Genomic DNA, 19,816 nt, shown 5'->3' with positions numbered 1-19,816 from the left:
ATTTACTGTATGTAACCACATTGAGTTGCCTAGTGATGGGCAGAGAAAGGATGGCCCAGGGTGTGGGTACAGCAAACATCTTGTTTTGACTGAGTAATTTCCACAAAAAGCAGCAAAACTCTGAGACTCCCCTGCACAAAATATGGAGAGTTTAGCTGTTTTTGCAGCAGGGTGGGGAATGCCAGGTCTAGGAGCCAAGTGTGGCCCTCCGGGTCTCTCTGCCTGGCCCTTGGGACTCTCTGCAGGCCACACCCCTCACTGGCCCTGATTCGTACACCGATTTTGCCTAGCTGTAAGGAGTCATTGAATGGGACACGGGTGGTGCTGTGGGTTAAACCACAGAGCCTAGGACTTGCTGTTCAGAAGGTCGGTGGTTCAGATACCCACGACAGGGTGAGCTCCCGTTGCTCAGTCCCTACTCCTGCCAACCTAGCATTTCGAAAGCACATCAAAGTGCAAGTAGATAAATACCGTCTTTTTCTCTCCATAACACTCACTTTTTTTCTCCTAGAAAGCAAGGGGAAATGTCTGTGCGTGTTATGGAGCGAATGCCTACGGATGGCGGGGGGATCTGCTGCAGTTGTGAGCAGAGGATCCATGGTTCCCCTTCCTTCCCTCCTCTGTGGCTCTCTTTGAAACAGCAAAGCGGGAGAGGTTGGCTGCTTTAAAGCAACCGTGCTCTCTGTCCCTCTCTCCTCCCCACTTAGCTCGCTAAATAGCAGCAAAGCTTTTCAGCGAGCCGAGCCGGGGAAGAGGGAGAAGCAGAGCCTGCTTGTTTTAAAGGAGCAAAGCGGGAGAGGAGAGGAGCCTTCTTCCCTTATACCCCTCTCCTGCATTATTAGCAGCATCCTTCTCCATACACGCCACGCGTGCTCCTTGTCCCTTGAGTGCTTTTCCTTCCCTCCCCACTTAAAACGTGGTTTCAAAGCACGGATCCACATGGATCCTCAGGATTTTTGCATTGGGCTACCCCAAACTCACCATCAGATCACATGTCTGTGGCTGCAGCATGAACCATAAAAATCATACATCCACTGTTTCGTTTAAAATATTATTTTCCTTGTTTTCCTCCTCTAAAAACTACGTGCGTGTTATGGTCAGGTGCGTGTTATAGAGCGAAAAATACGGTAGGTCCCGCTCCGGCGGGAAGGTAAACGGCGTTTCCGTGCGCTGCTCTGGTTTGCCAGAAGCGGCTTAGTCATGCTGGCCACATGACCCGGAAGCTGTACGCCGACTCCCTCGGCCAATAAAGCGAGATGAGCACTGCAGCCCCAGGGTCGGCCGCGACTGGACCTAATGGTCAGGGGTCCCTTTACCTTTAAGGAGTCATTGAACTCTGATATTGCCTCTTTTGCTTGCCTGGGTGTAGTTTAGAGAGGTGTGTGAGAGCATGTGTAGAAACTTGCCTACTGTATAAAGGTAAAATTTGCATTTCTTGCTTTGCCCACTTTTGCCTCTGGCCCCGCCCACCACCAGCATGTGGCCCCCAGACCTTTCAAGAAGCATCCCTGAGCAGCCTTTGAAAATAAGACTTATCAAGTTATTAGTCTGAAAATTTTCTTACTCACCCCTATCGAATGTTAGTTTGTGAAAGTTAGAAAGCAGAGGGGATGGAAATCCCTGTGTGTGCTTCCAGTTTACTACAGCTAGTAGTAACATTTGTGAAATGTTATGTGAAAACGTGTCATCATCCTGCTGATAGGGACACAAACGTGACTTGCAAGGTAGCTTTCTTTGCACTGGCAGCACAAAAGGTTAGAAATGAATTTGCTGCACCAAATGTGGTTAGGCATTATGGAGAACTACCCTAACTACCTGCCTGTCACATGGTTTTGTTATTAGTTGTTTGCTTTCTTTTATAAACTTTATAGTGGGTTGATGCTTCTAAGGCATCGAAAAGGGGGGAGAAGGGGGGGTTTCAAACCAGAGACTCCAGAAACTAGCCTCAAGCATCTTACCTCTACTCCACTAATAATAATAATAATAATAATAATAATAATAATAATAATAAAATTTATTTATATCCCGCCCTCCCCAGCCGAAGCTGGGCTCAGGGCGGCTAACAACAATCAAAATAATCCAGCATTCTAAAAACATTCATTATAAATTTAATTAAAATCAAATTGATGGCAACCATTAAGCAAAATTCTGTGCAGATTGCCAGAGGAGGGGGTCAGGCTGAGCCCTGACCAAAGGCCTGAGGGAACAGCTCTGTCTTGCAGGCCCTGCGGAAAGATGTCAGGTCCCGCAGGGCCCTAGTCTCTTGTGACAGAGCGTTCCACCAGATTGGAGCCGTGGCCGAGAAAGCCCTGGCTCTAGTTGAGGCCAGCCTAACCTCTCTGAGGCCTGGGACCTTCAGGATGTTTTCATTTGCAGACCGTAGGTTCCTCTGTGGGGCATACCAGGAGAGGCGGTCCCGTAGGTACGAGGGTCCTAGGCTGTATAGGGCTTTAAAGGTTAAAACCAGCACCTTAAACCTGATCCTGTACTCCACCGGGAGCCAGTGCAGCTGGTATAGTACCGGATGAATATGATCTCGCAGCGAAGACCCCATAAGGAGTCTCGCCGCGGCATTCTGCACCCGCGGGAGTTTCTGGGTCAGTCTCAAGGGCAGCCCCACGTAGAGCGAGTTACAATAATCCAGTCTGGAGGTGACCGTCGCATGGATCACAGTGGCTAGGTCAGGGCGAGAGAGATAAGGGGCCAACTGCTTAGCTTGGCGGAGATGAAAAAATGCCTCCTTTGTTAATAGCTGTAATCTGCGCCTCCATTGAAAGGGAGGTATCGAAGATTACACCCAAACTCTTAACGGATGGTGCTGGCACTAATTGCACCCCCGCAAGAGATGGGAGTTGCCCCCTCAATCCCATATCTCCCCGTCCCAGCCAGAGGACCTCTGTCTTCGAAGGATTTAACTTCAACCGGCTTCCACGTAACCATCCAGCCACAGCTTCCAGACATCTGGTCAGTGTGTCTGGGGCCGAGTCAGGATGGCCATCCATCAACAGATAGAGTTGGGTGTCATCAGCATACTGATGGCAACCCAGCCCAAAACTCCGGACAAGCTGGGCGAGGGGGCGCATAAAGATGTTAAAAAGCATCGGGGAGAGAATCGCACCCTGAGGCACTCCACACACCAAGGAGTGGCGCGATGACAATTCCCCCCCAAGTGCCACCCTCTGTCCCCGACCAGAGAGAAACGAGCGCAGCCATTGAAGAACTGTGCCCTGGATCCCCACGTCGGCAAGGCGGTGGTCCAGGAGCTCGTGATCGACCATGTCGAAGGCTGCTGACAGGTCTAGAAGAATCAGCAGCCCCGACCCGCCTCGATCCAGCTGCCTGCGGAGATCATCTGTTAGGGTGACCAGAGTCGTCTCGGTCCCATGACCAGCGCGGAAGCCGGACTGGAATGGATCGAGAGCCGATGTTTCATCCAGAAACCTACCAAGCTGTTCAGCAACCGCTCTCTCAATCACCTTACCCAGGAATGGAAGATTCGAAACCGGGCGGTAATTGGATAGATCTAAGGGATCTAATGATATTTTCTTTAAGAGCGGACGCACCACTGCCTCCTTCAGTTCCCCTGGGAATATCCCGGTGCCAAGGGACAAATTGATGATATCACCCAGGGGGGCCCGCACCTCGTCTGGACACGCTCTAATCAGCCAAGACGGGCACGGGTCAAGAGGACAGGTGGTGGGCTTTCCAGCTCGGAGGAGTCTGTCCACATCGGCTGGGGATATCCGGTCAAAGTGGTCCAATACTGGACTCGAGGGGCCTCCAGTTCCTTTATTGTATCCAAATTGGCAGGGAGGTCATGGCGGAGCAACAGGACCTTCTCCGCAAAAAAGCTCGCAAATGCCTCACAGCTGTGTGTCAAATTGTTATTTAAATTTGCCTGTCCTTCAAGGGACATTAAAGACCTAATTATACTAAATAATTGCGCCGGGCAAGAGCTAGCGGAGGCAATGGAGGCCGAGAAGTAGGACTTCTTAGCGGCCTTTACTGCCATCTCGTAGGTTTTCATAAAAACCCTATAAGATGTTCTTGAGGCTCCGTCACGGGTACCCCGCCATACTCGCTCTAGCTGTCTGAGGTCCTGCTTCATTTCCCGAAGCTCCTCGGTAAACCAGGGAGCCCGGTTTCTGCGGGGTCGCAGAGGGCGCCTAGGTGCGATCTCATCGATGGCTGCTAGGAGCTGGATATTCCAGCCCTCAACAAGCTCAGTCAATGAGTCGCCAGGGGGAGCAAGGTCCCGCAAGGCCTGACGGAATCTATCAGGGTCCATCAGCCTCTGCGGGCGAGCCCAAATTGGCTCGCCACCTAAGCAGGGTGGGGGTGGAAAATCAATCCTGGCTTTCAGAGCGTAGTGATCAGACCATGGCACCTTCATCGAAGGAGACATGATCACATCTATACCAACGCCAAAGATCAAATCCAGCGTGTGGCCTGCTTGATGTGTGGGGCCCGAAACAAACTGGGAGAGCCCTAGTGTCGCCATGGAAGACACCAGGTCCAGAGCCTGTGAGGAGGGAGTGGCATCAGCATGGATGTTGAAGTCCCCCAATACCAATAGGTTAGGGAACTCCAAGGCCCAGCCGGCCACCGCCTCTAACTGATGCTCCGGCATCCTTGGCAAACCAGCAAACTAAGTAAGCAGTGTGGGACCCCCCTTATTTTAGTGTGTTTCCCTAGTATCCTGACTATTGTCTTAGTCTACATTATCTGCCTCCTTGGATTCTTTTCTCCCAGTGCTGGAACCCTAACCCCAGGCCCCTGCCATCCCTGGGCTCCATGGCTACCTCTGTGCTTGACAGAGTCTAGGGGCTTAACAGTATTTTAATTTGTGCAATGTTTGCTGTACCGCAGTCTTAACATTTGTTTTTCTGTTTTGGGTTGCAAGCAAATAAATACTAGACAGATGCTGCTTTAATTATTATTTAAATGGTTTTCGTCTTTTACATATAGATACTTTATAAGAAAACTGGAAAGATGATTACACACAAACGATGAATGAATGATTAAGTAAATTATGGGGTTATGCAATAATGTCAAGACTAATTTATTATGTTGGTGTGAATGATGGAAAAAAATAATAAGTAATCAACATTTGTATGTACTTATTGATATTGGTAAATGAGAACTTATTTATTTTAAAGAATATATTCATGTAATATGCAAACAGGAATTGCATACCAATATGAGTTCAAATTGGATTTTTTTTCTTTAACTTAAATTAATAATGCAACTTTCTGTCCCTGACACAGTCAAATATCTATGTATAATCCTGTCCTATCTCTATTTTTAGGCACTTGCACCTTTGCTGGAAAACAACCACCCACCTCCTGACTTGTGTGAATTTTTCTGCAAGGTATTTCTGAAATGTGTGTGTGTATTTTAAAACATTCCCCAGACTTTGCTATGCTCAGTGCACATCTACGCTGCCGACTTCAACTGGTTTAACCTTCATGGGAGGTTTGAATATACAATCTATGTTCTGTGCATTCAGGAGTTTCCCTACTCTCAGTGTTTGGGCATGCTCCTTTCTGGTGCCACCAATATAACTATGGATCTTTCCCTTCTGTTAAAATAAATGGGTGGTTTCCTCCACATATAGCCAGGCTCCATGTGCATATTGAAGCCATTGTATTGGGGGACTTAATTCTGGCAACGTTTTCCAGATATTTTAATGCAAAGCCATTACATTTTTAAAAACAGCCTGTACATACAGGAACAGGAAGTGGACCATAGCCCAGTGGCAGAACACAGGGGAAATTTCAGATGCAGCAAGATAGGCTTGTGCTGTCTCTGCCTTTCTTCAAAGCCTAGTGCAAAGTGAGAGATCGACCCTCCCCAAGTTCACTGGTACATGCAGACAACCTGGTGGAGGAGTTTGGCGACCCTGGGTAACAACTAGCTACAAAGCAATGTAGTGGTTAAGAGTGGGAAACCAGGAATCGAATCACACTCCACCAGAAAGCTCAGTAGGTGACCTTGGGCCAGCCACTGCCTTTTCACCTAGTGTTCTTCAACTTTGGGTCTCCTGATGTTGTTGGGCTGCGATTCCCATCATCCCCAGCCAGCTCAGCCAGGGATGATGCAGCAACATTTGGGGTTCCAGGGTTGAAGAATACCATCTTAGCTCTACCGGCCTCACAGGGTTGTTACAATAAACTGTTGGTGTGAGCCAGCTGTGCTCTCCTTATGTTCTTGATACATGCATTGTTTTTGTATTACAAAGGGCAAATTGCCCAATGACAGTTCAACGTGTATCGACCATGGTTGTCCCTCCTGTTTCATAAGATTCAGATCTTCCATAGCCAAAATTTGTTTTTAGAGTTCCCAGTAAGCTATCTCTTTACATAGTTATACCCCATTTTGGTGCATTTTTGTAACCCACCACGTGAAAAACCAATTTGGGAGCACCTAATTTTCTTTTGTTGATTTATTTGATGGCTTTGTATAATCGTTGGTGAGAGATCAAGTTGCCTCTTCTCAACTCTTTTTTCAAATATATGTGTCTGTGTGCTTTCTTAATGCAGCATTGCAGAGAACGCCCTCGATCCATGGTGGTCATAGAAGTGTTCACTCCGGTTGTACAAAGAATCCTCAAACACAATATGGTGAGTCAAGTTGCTTATTTTATTTATTTCATGCTATTCCGTTTATGGATCGCTTCCTATAAAATACAGTGGTGCCTCGCAAGACGAAATTAATCCATTCCGCGAGTCTCTTCGTCTTGCGGTTTTTTCGTCTTGCGAAGCACGGCTATTAGCGGCTTAGCGGCTATTAACGGCTTAGCGGCTTTAAGAAAAAGGAAACAAACTCGCAAGACGTTTCGTCTTGCGAAGCAAGCCCATAGGGAAATTTGTCTTGCGGAACAACTCAAAAAACGGAAAACTCTTTCGTCTTGCGCGTTTTTCGTCTTGCGAGGCATTCGCCTTGCGAGGCACCACTGTATCTCTTAAAGTGATTTAGCAATAAAAACATCAACAATAAAAAAAATGATAGAAATTCTATACAAACATACACAATCAATATACTTAATTTTGCAAAATCCATTTCATATATAAAAATCATCTCAAATCTAGCCCAGATACAGTGAAATAACAATCTCCACCTTTTTAAAAAATACAAACAAACAAACAAACACCAAACTTCTAATCAGCTACAAAGATGTTCCTGTTTAATCGGGCTGCAGATTTTTTAACCAAAGTTGTGGGGTCTTCCCTCCCCGCATTCAAGTCATTACAAACAGCAAGCACCAACTTATAAGAGGCCTCCCTCTCTCTTGCAAACTGGAGAGACTGCTTCTTTTAAGACAAAAGGGGGGCTGAGCATCCTCTGAATGCAGAAGGATCCAGGTGCAATCCCTTTAATCCCTGGTGAAAAGGATCCAGTAACAGAGGTTCAGAAAGATTTCTGCCTAGGAACCCTGAGTTGCAACTGCCTGTCGCTGTAGGCAATACTTGGTCAGATGGACTAATCATCTCTGACCTGTTAAAAAGCAGCTTCTGGCGCTCGTGTTTCTTCTACGGCACAAGCTTGTGTTGTCTAAAAACAAAGGAAGTGACGCTTTTTGCTTCAGAGGGAGCTGGTGCCCTTGCATGTCCTGCTCATAGGCTGCTCAGGGGCATCTAGTTGGCCACTACGAGAAACACGATATCGGACTAGATTGGTCCCAAGGTCTGATCCAGGGGAGTTCTTTTTATGTTTTCATGGCCTGACCCAGCAGGGCTCTTTGTGATAACATGTGCAGTGTGCTTATCTTTCTTTCCTCCCACATGTAACACTGTCTTGTGCTACTAAGCCACTCAATGTCTTTATGCTGTCAGTGGCTACTAATCCTGATGGCTGTGTTCTACCTCCCTATTGGAGGCAGCAGGCCTCTGAATACCAGTTGCTTGAAACTGCAGTTGGGCAGAGTGCTGTTGTGCTCAGGCCTTGCTTGCTGGCTTCCCAGAGGCACCTGGGTGGCCGCTGTGAGAACAGGATGCTGGACTAGACAGGCCTTTGGTCTGATCCTGCCGCCAGGCTCTTCTTGTAATTATTTTTGCTCATATACAGACTTAATCAATGGATTGCTCAACATATGATGACTATTTTTTAACTGGATGACAAGCCCTTCTCTGAATAAATGCTGTCAAAACCACAGGATGTAATTATTGCCTTGTTATGCTATGCAGCAAATTTCTTTGTAAGTGACGCTCCCTTTTTTCCATTTTCAAAAAAGTGCACATCGACTGATCTTGCAGCTGTTTGCAGGTCATTGCAGTGTGGAAAGGCTCACACCACTGGTGTCAGATTGCCTGCAGTTTCTCACTTGGCACCAGGAATCTCCAACAATGTGTGTGTGTTAAGAATCCAGCGCTATATCAGATTTATTTCATTTTTTCATTCGCATATTTTTAAATGCGTGGAAGGCAGGGGTTTTGTGGCCTACAAGTCTGGGTGTTTTGGTGGTGGAGACAGGATAGAGAATGGGTGGCGGGAAACAATTCATTTAAAAATCCCAATTAAGTAGCAATTAAGTTCAAGGTTGGAACAGACAATTGGCAATGGCTTGGGGGGGGTGTAAAATTGCTCTTTAGCTACAGGCTAGAAGATCAACTGTGCAGGCTAGATAATGAGAATCTGGATTTATTGTGTGTAAGTGGCCATGCTTTTTCTTTGCTTAGGGCCTTCCTCAGCTGTTGCAGTCTGCCTTATTAGTTGTGACGGGATTGGACCACCGCCACACGTGACACCATAGGAGCATTTGTTATTCTAATGGCGTTATAAGTGGAAGCATAAATCTAGATTCCTTTTATGATCTCATGCACTTCTGTTTGCAGTCAAACCAGGAGGCTTTATACTCAGGCACTGAATGACAACAGACTGAGGAATTTCATGAAGAAACAAGAGCAAAATGTTTTGCCAGGCAGAGGCCACATAGAGAGTCAAATCACAGCAGATGACAAGCTCCCTGTCCTTCCCCCCCCCCCCCCCGTGCTCATACCCCTTGGTCCCCTGCTGACCCCACCACACTTAAAACACCTGGAAGAAGCTCTCAGTACAAAATCAGTTACTTATGTGATACTGCCATCCTTGGATCTTAACATTGTTTAGAATATTTGTTTGTTTTGTTTGCAATGGGTGGTACCTAGTGTCAGTCATCCTCAGAGTAGGTCTGTGACAAGCAATAGATTTTAGTAACAGAAGTCTGTTAATTTCTGCTGGTCTACTCTTGAGTATGATTTAGCTGATTATCACCCAGTAGTAATATACTGCTTTTCAGCTCTGAGATTCCCAAAGCGGTTTATGAACTATTTAAAAAACAATTTTATAAAGGCATTTAAACCTCCTAAAATCAATATTGGTGCAAATGAGATGGTTACAGAGACTGCAACTAATTTCTTGTTGAGAGCATTGAGGATTGCAAGTAGAAATCTTATCTTAACAAATAGAATCATGTTTCCCTACCTGTTTATGTTTTGATTATTTGGTATCTTATTTTTTTGTGCATTAACTGATGCATAAGTTTTATTGTGAGATCTGTTGGTGGGACCAATCCATAACTTTATTAATTACAAGTACGTATAAATATGAAAAAAATGCTTGATGACAGAAGTCAACAAGCAGAAAGATAGGCTGGAGAATATTATCTGTGCCTTGTTTGAATAGAAAATGTAATGACCATCTGGATGGCTCTGTTCTACCAACACTCTCGCAAGCTGTATGTCTCTGAATACCCCTTCCTGGGACTCACAAATGGGCAGCGTGCTGCTGTACTCAGGTCCTGCTTGTGGGCTTCCCATAGGCTTCTGGTTGGCCAATGTTTGAACAGGATGCTGATAGGCCTTTAGCCTGATACCAGCTGCACTCGTCTTACGTTTGTATGAATGAAAGTGGGGGTTATAAGTGGTGACTAACGCTGCCTCACATTGTTAAACAGGTCCAAGTGAACATTTCCTCACTTAAAATCCACAGCTTGAACGAAGCCTTTCATCCATTCTTCTGTGACATTATTTGCTCTCTCTCTCCTGTTTTGGGCAGGATTTTGGGAAGTGCCCTAGGTTGAGGCTTTTTACTCAGGAGTACATTCTGGCCTTGAACGAACTGAACGCTGGCATGGAAGTAGTGAAGAAGTTTATTCACAGGTCAGTGGCTTGTTCTCTCTCAAAAACTCTGCCCTTCTAGGGTGTTAATCCTTTAATTCTCCTCTCTCTTCATCTCCTCAGTAGCAGTACTAGAGTTGCCAGTAGTAAGTTTCAGAGCTGCTTCTATTTTACTGCCAAACATTGCTCTCCCGCAGGAAAAAAAATGTTGTGCACGGGCACACGCTGAGCAACCCTTTCTCAACATTCTAGTCCTACACTGCATTTTGTGTCCATAGATTCAGGCTACAGGCACACAACCTGCAAGCGACTTTATGACAGGAGAGGCTAGGAAGAGAGAATGCAGCCTTTGGGGAAAAGGGTTCCCCACTTCTGATTTACTACAGCACTGTTGCCTTGCGATTGTGCCCTCATGCTGCTACCTTTGTGTTGTCTTTCCAGCATGCATGGCCCTACCGGACAGTGCCCCCACCCCAGGGTCCTGCCAAATCTTGTGGCCGTCTGTTTAGCTGCCATTTATTCATGCTACGAAGAATTCATCAACAGGTTAGTAGTCGCGGTCTCTGGAGTGAAGGTCTTCTCTTTGGCATTTGGTTGACAGTTCACTTGTACTTCGGTTTTGGATGCCTGAGTAATGACAAAATTCATATGGCACACTGCCAGTCGCGAAAGGTTCATGGCCCAGCTTTCTCACAGCGGCAATTGGGAAAAAATCGGATTGCCACTTCCATGTTTACTGTGTGGCCTTTGAAGCACATGTCTGTGATTCACATGCCAGGCATGTATCTTTGTATATTCTGGTTCCTGCACCTTATTTATTTCATTACATTGATATCCTGCCTTTCCCTAAATACCAGCACATTTTCTTTGTGCATTTCAGATATGAAGTTCAATTTAAATTGTGTTTGAATTTACACGGCATCAGGGGCAGCCAACATGGTGCCAGATGATGCAGGACTGCTAGTCCCATCAACCCTGGCCGCCAAGGCCAGTCCTAAAGGGAGTTGTGGTCTGGCAACACCACGTTCCTTACGCCTGCACTGCATGAGTACTTCCAACCTCTTAGTCTAAGTAAGACATTCTTCCGTCCCACCCTCCAAGCCCAGGGTTTTTTAAATGAAGAGGTCCAGAATTGAGGCCTGCCTCAGAGCTATGTCATGTATCCCAGAAATCTCTTCACCTTAACTCTTAAGTATGTATGTGGGAAGGGACTCCACACATGCTCAGAGGAACTTTGATTATCCTTCATATGTTCCACATATGTAGTGTGAGTGCAGCCTGGGTGCATCCCATCACACGCCTTCCCCATTTGAACCTGAAGTGGTAGCAGATGGCAGTTAACCACAGTATAGCTTCTGTACTGTCCCAGATTCATGAATTGTCTGCTTTGTGTCACCAACCACTGAGCACACACAGAAGGTCCACACAGCAGTCCAGGGCAGATTCCTGTAGGAAAGAGTCATAGTTCTGTGGCAGAGCACAGACCTGGTGCACAGTGGGTCCCAAGTTCAATCCCTCGTATTACCAAATATGGCCTGTGTGAATCCCTGGAAAAACCATTAGTGTAGGTGGTTCTGAGTGTAGATGGGACAGTGGTCTGACTCAGGAGTGTAGGAAGCTTGCTATTATTTACACAAGCCCCAGGCCAAGTTCACTATCATCCCCAAGTGAACCATTTCCTCCCTCCCCCTCCCCCCATTACCAGAGGCACGAAAAGGATGTTCAGGGAGCAGTGGCAAGAGCCGTAGGATTTTCTAGCTTTCCATAGGGCTGGGAGAGTGTTGGGGGTGATGCCTCCAGACTCTACCCCTTCCTCAAGTAAACTCTCCAAAAAAGCTGGACAGCTGTCTACTGGAGTATGAATTTCATCACAGTTTTTGCATCATTTGGAAGAGAGAACCACATTCCTCCCCATTAGCAATGGGTTCACAGGCCTTCAGAAAAATATGGCCCATACTGTAAATACTTTGGGGAGATGTTTGTTTTCCTCTGGTATAAATAGAACTGTGGCAATTGCAAGGGGCCAAGATGTAAGCTGGGGATCTGTTACAACACAGCTAGGCTACCCCTCCTCCTTACTAATTTCTGTTGTGCCTGGCTAGTAAAGGCTTCTTTTTTAGACTTAAAAAATGTTATGTTTTTGAAACACAGCCGGGACAATTCTCCAAGCCTGAAGGAAATTCGTAACGGCTGCCAGCAGCCCTGTGACCGTAAGCCCAATTTGCCTCTCCGGCTGCTCCACACGAGTCCTGACTTGGTGTCCCAAGAGGCCACATTGACTGAGTCCCGCCTCAAGTCGGTCATCGTCACGTCGAATGAAATCCACGTGGAAGTCGAGCGCAACAACACAGCCAACCAGAAGATGACGGCCAACGTTGGCAATGACAGTGAGCCCAACCTGATAGACTGCTTGATGGTCAGCCCCACCTGTAGCACCATGAGCATTGAGCTCAGCGCCCAGGCGGATCGCATCCTCGGTTGCTACGTGGAAATTCTCAAGATGCTGTGAGTAGTTTCCATGCCTTTCGAAGCTGCCTCTCTTGAACTGTGTGGATGGGGGCGGCGGTGGGGTGCATTTCTGCCTGGCTTTTTCTCTTCCACATCTGCAGGCATCCAGTGAGATGTGTAAATAGCAGAGCAATAAATCTAATGCCGGCATTAATGTCTGCAACAGGCATCTGGCCCGGCCAGTGGAGCTCCAAAAATAGCATCCAGCAGATGAAAAGGGCCAGTTTCTGTTTGCCCGTTGACCCCTGAGGATATTTTACAAGATAGCGATGTCACTGCCTGATTTTCTGGGTTGCTCCTTGCCTGCCAGTCACCCCTCCGCTTCTTCCATTTGAGGATTAGATCTCGACAAGTTTGCTCTCAGGCTTCCTAAGGGGCCAGCCAAAGAAGAAAATGGAATGTTCCTTTGATCAGTGTAGCGCAAGGCACAGGTGCAGGGGTTTCAGAGTATGGTGGAGCTCATGTACGCTAATTCACCACAGCTCTCTCAGCTCCCCCTGCTGATCTTGGTTGGCTTCCCCCCACTTTCTCCCTCATCCCAGTAGTGCTCAAGGCACTGTGAGGGGGCCATTGGACCGAGGTAAAGCACATGCATGGCATGGAGGAGGAGGAGGTTGTCCTAAACTCAAATCACTAGCATCTCCAGTTTTTAAAAAGGGATCAGGTGATGGGAAAGACACCTCTCTGCCAGAGACCTCATCCTAGTACACAGTACTGGGCTAGATAGAGGAAGTGTTATGGCTCAGTGGTAGAGCATTTGATTTGCATTAGAGAATAACACAGGTCCAGTCCCCAGCATCTCCAGGTAGGGCTGGGAAGCACTCAAACAACCTGAAAGTTACAACAGAGGTGTGGAGTATAAATAGCACTATCAAGTTACAACAGCGTCGCAAAGAGTTCCAAAGTAAAAAGCTGCCTGATTCAGAGCTCCTCTGTGTACACCCTCCATAAAGAGACTGGGTGCCCAGAGGGCAGGGAAGGGCAGCATTTATGTTCACGTAGCTGAGAAAAGGAAAGCATGTAATGTCAAATGTGCCATTTTTCACTGTCCGTCCCCCAGTCTTCTATGTTGGGTTAGTTTTTCAGACAAAGCAATTTCCTAAATTTTGTCAAACCACCTGCTCTGTGGAGGACCCTCCAGGCTTTTCTTGCACGTGGCCACTAGCTCCAGCCAAGAGGAGGGATACTAGTTCTATATAGATCAGAAGTGGAGTATGTGAATTGTCAGTGGATAATAAAACTTAAGCTGGCTTTGGATATATAGGCCTGCCTATTACCTTTGAGATGGAAGGACTCCCTGTTTGTAATCCTGGAGAGCAGCTGCCAGTCAATGACAACAGCACTGGACCAGATGGAATGGTTTGATCAGTGAAGGAAAATATATCAGTCTTACTCAGAGTGGGCTCACTGAAATCAATGGTCATGACTAACTTAAGTCCATTAATTTCAGTGAATCTACTCCAAGCAGAACTTAGTTGGGCACCACCAATTATCTGTATCCACTTTCAAAAGAAAGAAAAAGAGATGCAGCCATAAATGGAAGACAAAAAATCTCAGGCTACTGCGTTATCTTTGGATATCCCTCATGACCACGGCTTCAGAATGACAAAGGCTGCACGCAGTCCTAACGCTACTGGGAATAAGCCTCATTGTATTCAATGGGACTTAATTTCTGAGTAGACATGGCTAGGATTGTGCTGCAAGGCTGCACTTCTATATGTATACCTGGGAGTTAACTCCATTGAACTCAGCATAACTTACTTTCGATCAGACATGTATAGAATTGCACTATAAAGTGCAAGGCGGTTACCTTGCAGAGTAGGCAAAGAATAATCTGATAGAGTGTCTAATGCTTACAAAGCGAAAAGCCATAGGTGGGTCCTGCATCCATGATTTGGTTTGAATAATTACAATATATTATTGCAGTTATTCCCAGAATATGCTGTCTGCTTAGTATTGCACAAAGAATCTTACTGTCTCTGTTGCCTGTATCACGCTTGAGAGTGCTGAGTCAGATCCTTCAAAGAACAATTAAATGGATTGTGATGTTCTTTCTACGAGTTTGCCTTAATGCTGTCTCTAATAAGGAGCTTAGTTAAACTCCACTGACTGCAGAGATCTGTATTTCACATGATGGAATGGCTTTCTTTTCAAACTGAAACCTGGTATAGGAATGGGAGTGAAATTCAATCCAGTTCGTATTTATAGGTGAATCAATCCAATTTGTACTTGAACTGAAACGCAGCCATCCTTTGAATTTTGCACTTCTCCAACTTTTGCTATGTAGTTATCCAGCCAAGTAATGCATGCAAAGATGCATATGTTAGTGGGAAAACATACAAAAATGTGTTGTATTAGAGGAAAGCTGCTTTGCAAAAAGTGGGTACATTCAGAGAAATTCACACTAAAATGCTGATGAACTTCCATGATGACTTTTAGAAATAAATAAATCACAACCTCATGTGGGGAACTGAACTTCAAAGGAAATATGAGAAACTGAGAGACTGAAATTCGCAGGTTCACCCATCTTGACACTGCTGCGGTGTTTGCTTGCAGAGCCAGGTAGAAGAGGAGATACTGGTTGGAATGCTTTTGCCTTTAATATGTTGCTGTCTTGTTTCTTTTTCTTTTTTAAAGAGAACAGATAGCACTCCTAAGAAGTTTATGTAGGTCTTTGAATGACAGGTTTCCTTTACAGGCTTCCAGAATATACAGGTTTTGGTGTGGTATCACTGTTAAACTGTGCGCTGCTTTAAGAGAGCAGTGCTACAAAGTGGTATATAAAACTATCAATAAAGAAATAGGCTGGTTTCAATGAAAAGGTGTTGACCAAACTGCAAACGGATTCCTTTTGTGGAGGAGAAAACTGAAGTAGGGGAGGTTGGCGGCCACTTAGGTCTTCTTTCAGCTTGGCCCCACCTTCTCCACATTCCCCTATAGGTCAGCTGCATGCTTCAAATACCCTGTGTGCATTCTCTGATGTTATGTTTATCGGGGTTGCCCCTGGCTGCTAATATGTTTTGGGATTGTTTCGGCTCTATGGGATGTGCAGGGCAGCTTTTTCTATTGAACCGAAAGACGACACTGGGAAAAGGGGAAAGGCCTCTGGTGGTGTCCCTGGAGCAATGACAGCCATGGTGTGTGTGTGTGTGTGTACAGACAGACAGATAGGCACACACGCGCATACACACACACACACACACACACATGGATATACATGCAGTTCAGGCAGAGGCTTATTTGATTTGCTGAGTTGACTGTAGATACAGGATGACATGCTGCAGGTTTGAAGGTGGGAAAAGAGAACTGACCAGGCTGTGTCACGTGGCAGCTCAATAAGCCTTTGTGTCTTAGGGAGCTGATGGCCCTGCTGGCCATGAGCTTTCTGTGACCTTGGCAGAAAGGTTTACACAGTCAGAGATGTGCAGCTGCTGGTGGCAGGGGGTATGTTTTGGGTTTTTTTCATGATTAGGAATTTTAAGCCCCACCTTTGCAACTGCTAATAGATTTGGGGTGGGGAGCACTTAGCTGGCCTGTTGATTGATGCTTCCTGTGTAAGTGGTGAGCCAAGCTTAATTCTGGAAATGAAGAGTTGCAAATGTCTTCTGAATGTCATATTGTTTGCACCGGGGAGATACCAGCTCAGATTGTTTGCCCATTTAGCCCAGTATTGTCTGTTCTAGTCTTTCGTCAACCTGACGCCTTCCAGATGTTTTGGACTCCAGTTGGCAAGGAACAAGGAACAACTTTCTTTGCATGGTTGAGTTTGCTTATCGCAGCTTTCCCCAAGTTGGTGCTCTCCAGATGCTTTGGACTGCAGCTCCCATCACCGTTACCTGTGCTGGCTGGGCCTGAAGGAAGTTGTAGTCTGACAACATATGAGGGGCACCAGGTTGGCAGACGCTGTTCTATCCTGACTGGCAGCCACTCTCCAGGGTCACAGGCAGAAAGAAAGAGCTCTTTCCCACAACCTGCAGCCTGTGACCCCATAAAGTTGCTGTGGATTGACTTGCATGGCCAGTATTAGGTTACCTTTTTTCTTTTTCTTTCTTTAATTTGAAGGGAAGTTTACATCAGCACCCATTCCAAAAACTGTATTCCTGTGATCAGATCTATGAGCCTCTCACATCATATCATCTTGAAAGACAGGGATAAGTCATGCATGCAGATTGTGTGTCCAAGTTATGCAATGGGCTACAGATGTAACAACAACAATAATAATAACAGAAGAAAATGAAAAGGTCACAACAAATGGAGGGGGTCACAAATAATGCTCCTTGCTATAGGGAGAGGATTTAGCCAAGATCAGGAGTGGCTAATCCAAATGTTGCTGAACTACAACTCTCATCACCTCTGAGCACTGGCCATGCTACCTGGGACTGGTGGGAATTGTAGTTCAGCAGCACCTGGGGTGCCAGGTGGTCAAGAGCCGGCCCTAGATGGATCTCATTCACACATACTGTGGTGGATGTGTTAGGATGTGTTACCTACAAGGACAAATGCACAGCTGACAAACAAGAGTGGATTATGCATTGTGTCCAGGACTAACAGCACTTTTCTCATTTCAGATCAGACTATGACGATTGGAGACCAGCTCTTGCCAGTTTGCTTCAACCTATCCCATTCCCTAAAGAGTAAGTTCATGGCAGGTAGTTTTATCTCCTTTAGTGGCAAAGATTTTGAGAAATTTTGGTTGGATCTTACAGTCCAGAAGACGCTGAATGGAAGATTTAAAAATATTTGTTTTTAAATGTTGCAGTGCATGCTAATAACTTTTCCAAAACTCAAGGAGTGAATATATCCAGTAAAGACATATTTTGGGACAGTAAACCTGGGCTTAAGGGGACACTTCAGCTGGTTTACCAGGTCTCCACGGGACTGGACCAAAATATCTCACTGCAAAATATTTTGAAAGGGTGCATTCCTCAAAGCCTTATCCTCCATCCCTTTCTAGCCCACTTTTTAAAGCCACCTGAGTTTATTAGCTACATCCTGTAAGAAGAAGTGAACAAGTTCAGTTGTCTCATGGGATCAGATAGCAAAACAAGCATTTGTGCCAGCAAGCATAAAGGGCTGAGGTGACCCATTGAAAAAAAATGATAATTACAAAAATGCACATTGTTCCATAAGCAGTATTAGGACGCAATGAAAGAGTTTGGCAATGGCATCCCTCTGAAACCTATTAATGACACCATTGTTTATGAAATGCTGTTCCCAGAGGGTGAACATTACAGCCTATAATTGTCCAATTTGCCAGCTTATCGCATCCCTCAGTGTCTGGGTGCTTTGGAAGGGCTCGCTTTCGTAAACTGCGTGTGCTTTGGAACGGCTGGGGAGATAGAACAACACCTGGCATCTTTTTACCTGAGTTGGTGATCCTAGCAAAGGACCCTGGGGTGAATTGCAGATCTGTATCATGATGCAATGCAGTATGAGAGAGTGACCATTAATTGCTTCGCTAATGTGCCATGCTAATTAGATGTGGCCATGCCTTAATTGCAATGCAATTAATGAACACACCTGGGACTTAGGATGGAGCTAAAAACCCTGTTTACAAAGTGTGCAGTTTCTATCACCGGGCCCTGAAAGTTTCCATTTGCTTCACTGATGACAGAATTTCCCTGCTGAATAGTTTTGGCTTTGACTTTTCCTCTGGCAGGAGCTCTTTGTTGCTGTTGCTGTTACTGAAAACCCTCCTCAGTCTAATCTTGCCTTGGCTTGACAGCCCCTCATATTTTAGCAGCCAATGTAGTGTAGTGGTTTGAGTATTGGACCTTTGTTTGTTTGAGTGATTGGGGTTCAAAGCTGCACTCTCCCATGAAGCTCACTGGATAACTTTGGGCATGTCATGGTCTCTGTGCCTAACCTACCTCACAGGGCTGTTGTGAGGATGCTATGAGGAGAAGGAGAACCATACGCCACCTTGAGCTCCTCAGAGGAAAGGTGGGATATAGAAACCCAGCTGCTGCCCAGCTCAGTCTCCATCCTTAGGTGAAGCACACAGCTCTCTTGCTAGGAGGAAAGCAGGAATAAAAGCAGTTTTTATATGAACAACACTTACAGCTGGTTTCTAAGGCTCCTTCAAGTCCATCATGTGAAAAGCAGGGCTGTGAATGATCTCCTGATCAAGAGGGCACAGCTTGGAAAGTCAGATGTGTTTGTCTTATCATGAGACCTCTTTTGAAGCAATCTGTCTCACGTTGTTGGAACACAGGAGCTGAGCCAAATGCTTTCCAGTGTCAATCTTCCTGTACTTGGTGGGGTTTACATTTCCCCAAAGGAATATGTAGGCAGTGCTTTCATTCCCTTTATTGTCCCCATTCAACAGCATTGTTTCTGTTGCCTCTTCCTGCTCCAGTGCTGTTTGTCTCCCTATTGGCTTTTGCCTTCTTCCTGGTTCGATCACATGGGTTTCCCTGCAAAGAGAAACAGGAAGATTACCAGTCGCAGGGAAAAGAAGGGAAGAAATCTCCTAGTGCAGATGGAAAAAACCCCACGTGTTTTTATAAAGTACAACATGTTTCAAACCAAACTATTCTTCAGTGGTATTCTTGAATGGCAATTGATCTTAAACTACTGCTAAAACATATTTCTGAAGTGAGTTGCAGCATTGATTTCTCACACAACCAGGTTTCCTCCCTTCCTTTCTCTGCAAGGGTTACCCCACCCAGTCAGGGATCACAGGATGATGTTGCAACAATACAGAGAGTGATATGAAGGCCTGCAACACAGCTAAACTAAGCACATCTGGATGAGAGGCTAGGAATCCCTGTGAACTTCATCTCATGTTCCATCCTGGGGAAAGGCAGTATTAAAAACAAACAAACAGATTAATATAATCATCAAAATGGAGATATCTTTCATCCAGAGCCCACCCACCCCCAATCTTAATTTTTTCCTGTTCCATCATTATTCAACATAATTAAAACGTGGCCCTCTCCCACCCTTTTTGTTTTGTAAATACTTCATGCATTGCTGCAGCCTTTGCCAACCTAGAACCCATGGGCACCACCAGGTTGGCAAAGGCGGCATTTATGTATGTGTCGGTGTCATGTAGACTATAGCTCTCCTCTTTAGACTTGTTGAATCCACATACAATTATTTCGGAAGAAAAGAACCGCATGAAAAAAGGAGAATCATTAATAATTCTCTGTGTCTAATTTTCAGGGCTCTTGCGCATGAGAAGTTCACAAAGTAAGTGCTTGTTTGGT

At 45.7% G+C, this 19,816-nt stretch overlaps 2 protein-coding genes across 11 annotated transcripts in view; one reads left to right on the top strand and one right to left on the bottom strand.

Annotated features, from left to right (window-relative positions):
• CMIP (c-Maf inducing protein) overlaps nt 1-19,816 on the top strand; it is a 149,613-nt gene that overhangs the window by 117,507 nt on the left and 12,290 nt on the right. For all 3 annotated transcript variants that reach the window (XM_081015817.1, XM_081015818.1, XM_081015819.1), the window contains 7 exons: nt 5,309-5,371; nt 6,543-6,623; nt 10,036-10,139; nt 10,539-10,643; nt 12,249-12,602; nt 17,174-17,239; nt 19,773-19,799. In XM_081015817.1, coding sequence (XP_080871943.1) covers nt 5,309-5,371; nt 6,543-6,623; nt 10,036-10,139; nt 10,539-10,643; nt 12,249-12,602; nt 17,174-17,239; nt 19,773-19,799 — 800 coding nt within the window. The remainder of the gene's footprint in view (nt 1-5,308; nt 5,372-6,542; nt 6,624-10,035; nt 10,140-10,538; nt 10,644-12,248; nt 12,603-17,173; nt 17,240-19,772; nt 19,800-19,816) is intronic.
• The window catches only part of LOC308482620 (uncharacterized protein), a 34,014-nt gene continuing 31,447 nt past the window's right edge, over nt 17,250-19,816 (bottom strand). For all 8 annotated transcript variants that reach the window (XR_013989348.1, XR_013989349.1, XR_013989350.1 and 5 more), the window contains one exon: nt 17,250-19,021. Coding sequence is in view for 1 of the 8 variants with exons in the window: in XM_081015890.1 (XP_080872016.1) it covers nt 18,772-19,021 (250 nt within the window). In the remaining 7 variants the exon portion in view is untranslated. The remainder of the gene's footprint in view (nt 19,022-19,816) is intronic.

Source organism: Podarcis pityusensis (genome assembly GCF_964106645.2).
Source record: "Podarcis pityusensis genome assembly, chromosome: 8".
In the NCBI taxonomy this organism is placed as follows: domain Eukaryota; kingdom Metazoa; phylum Chordata; class Lepidosauria; order Squamata; family Lacertidae; genus Podarcis; species Podarcis pityusensis.
Note: the sequence above shows the minus strand (reverse complement) of the source record. Positions and strands in the feature narration are given on the sequence as shown.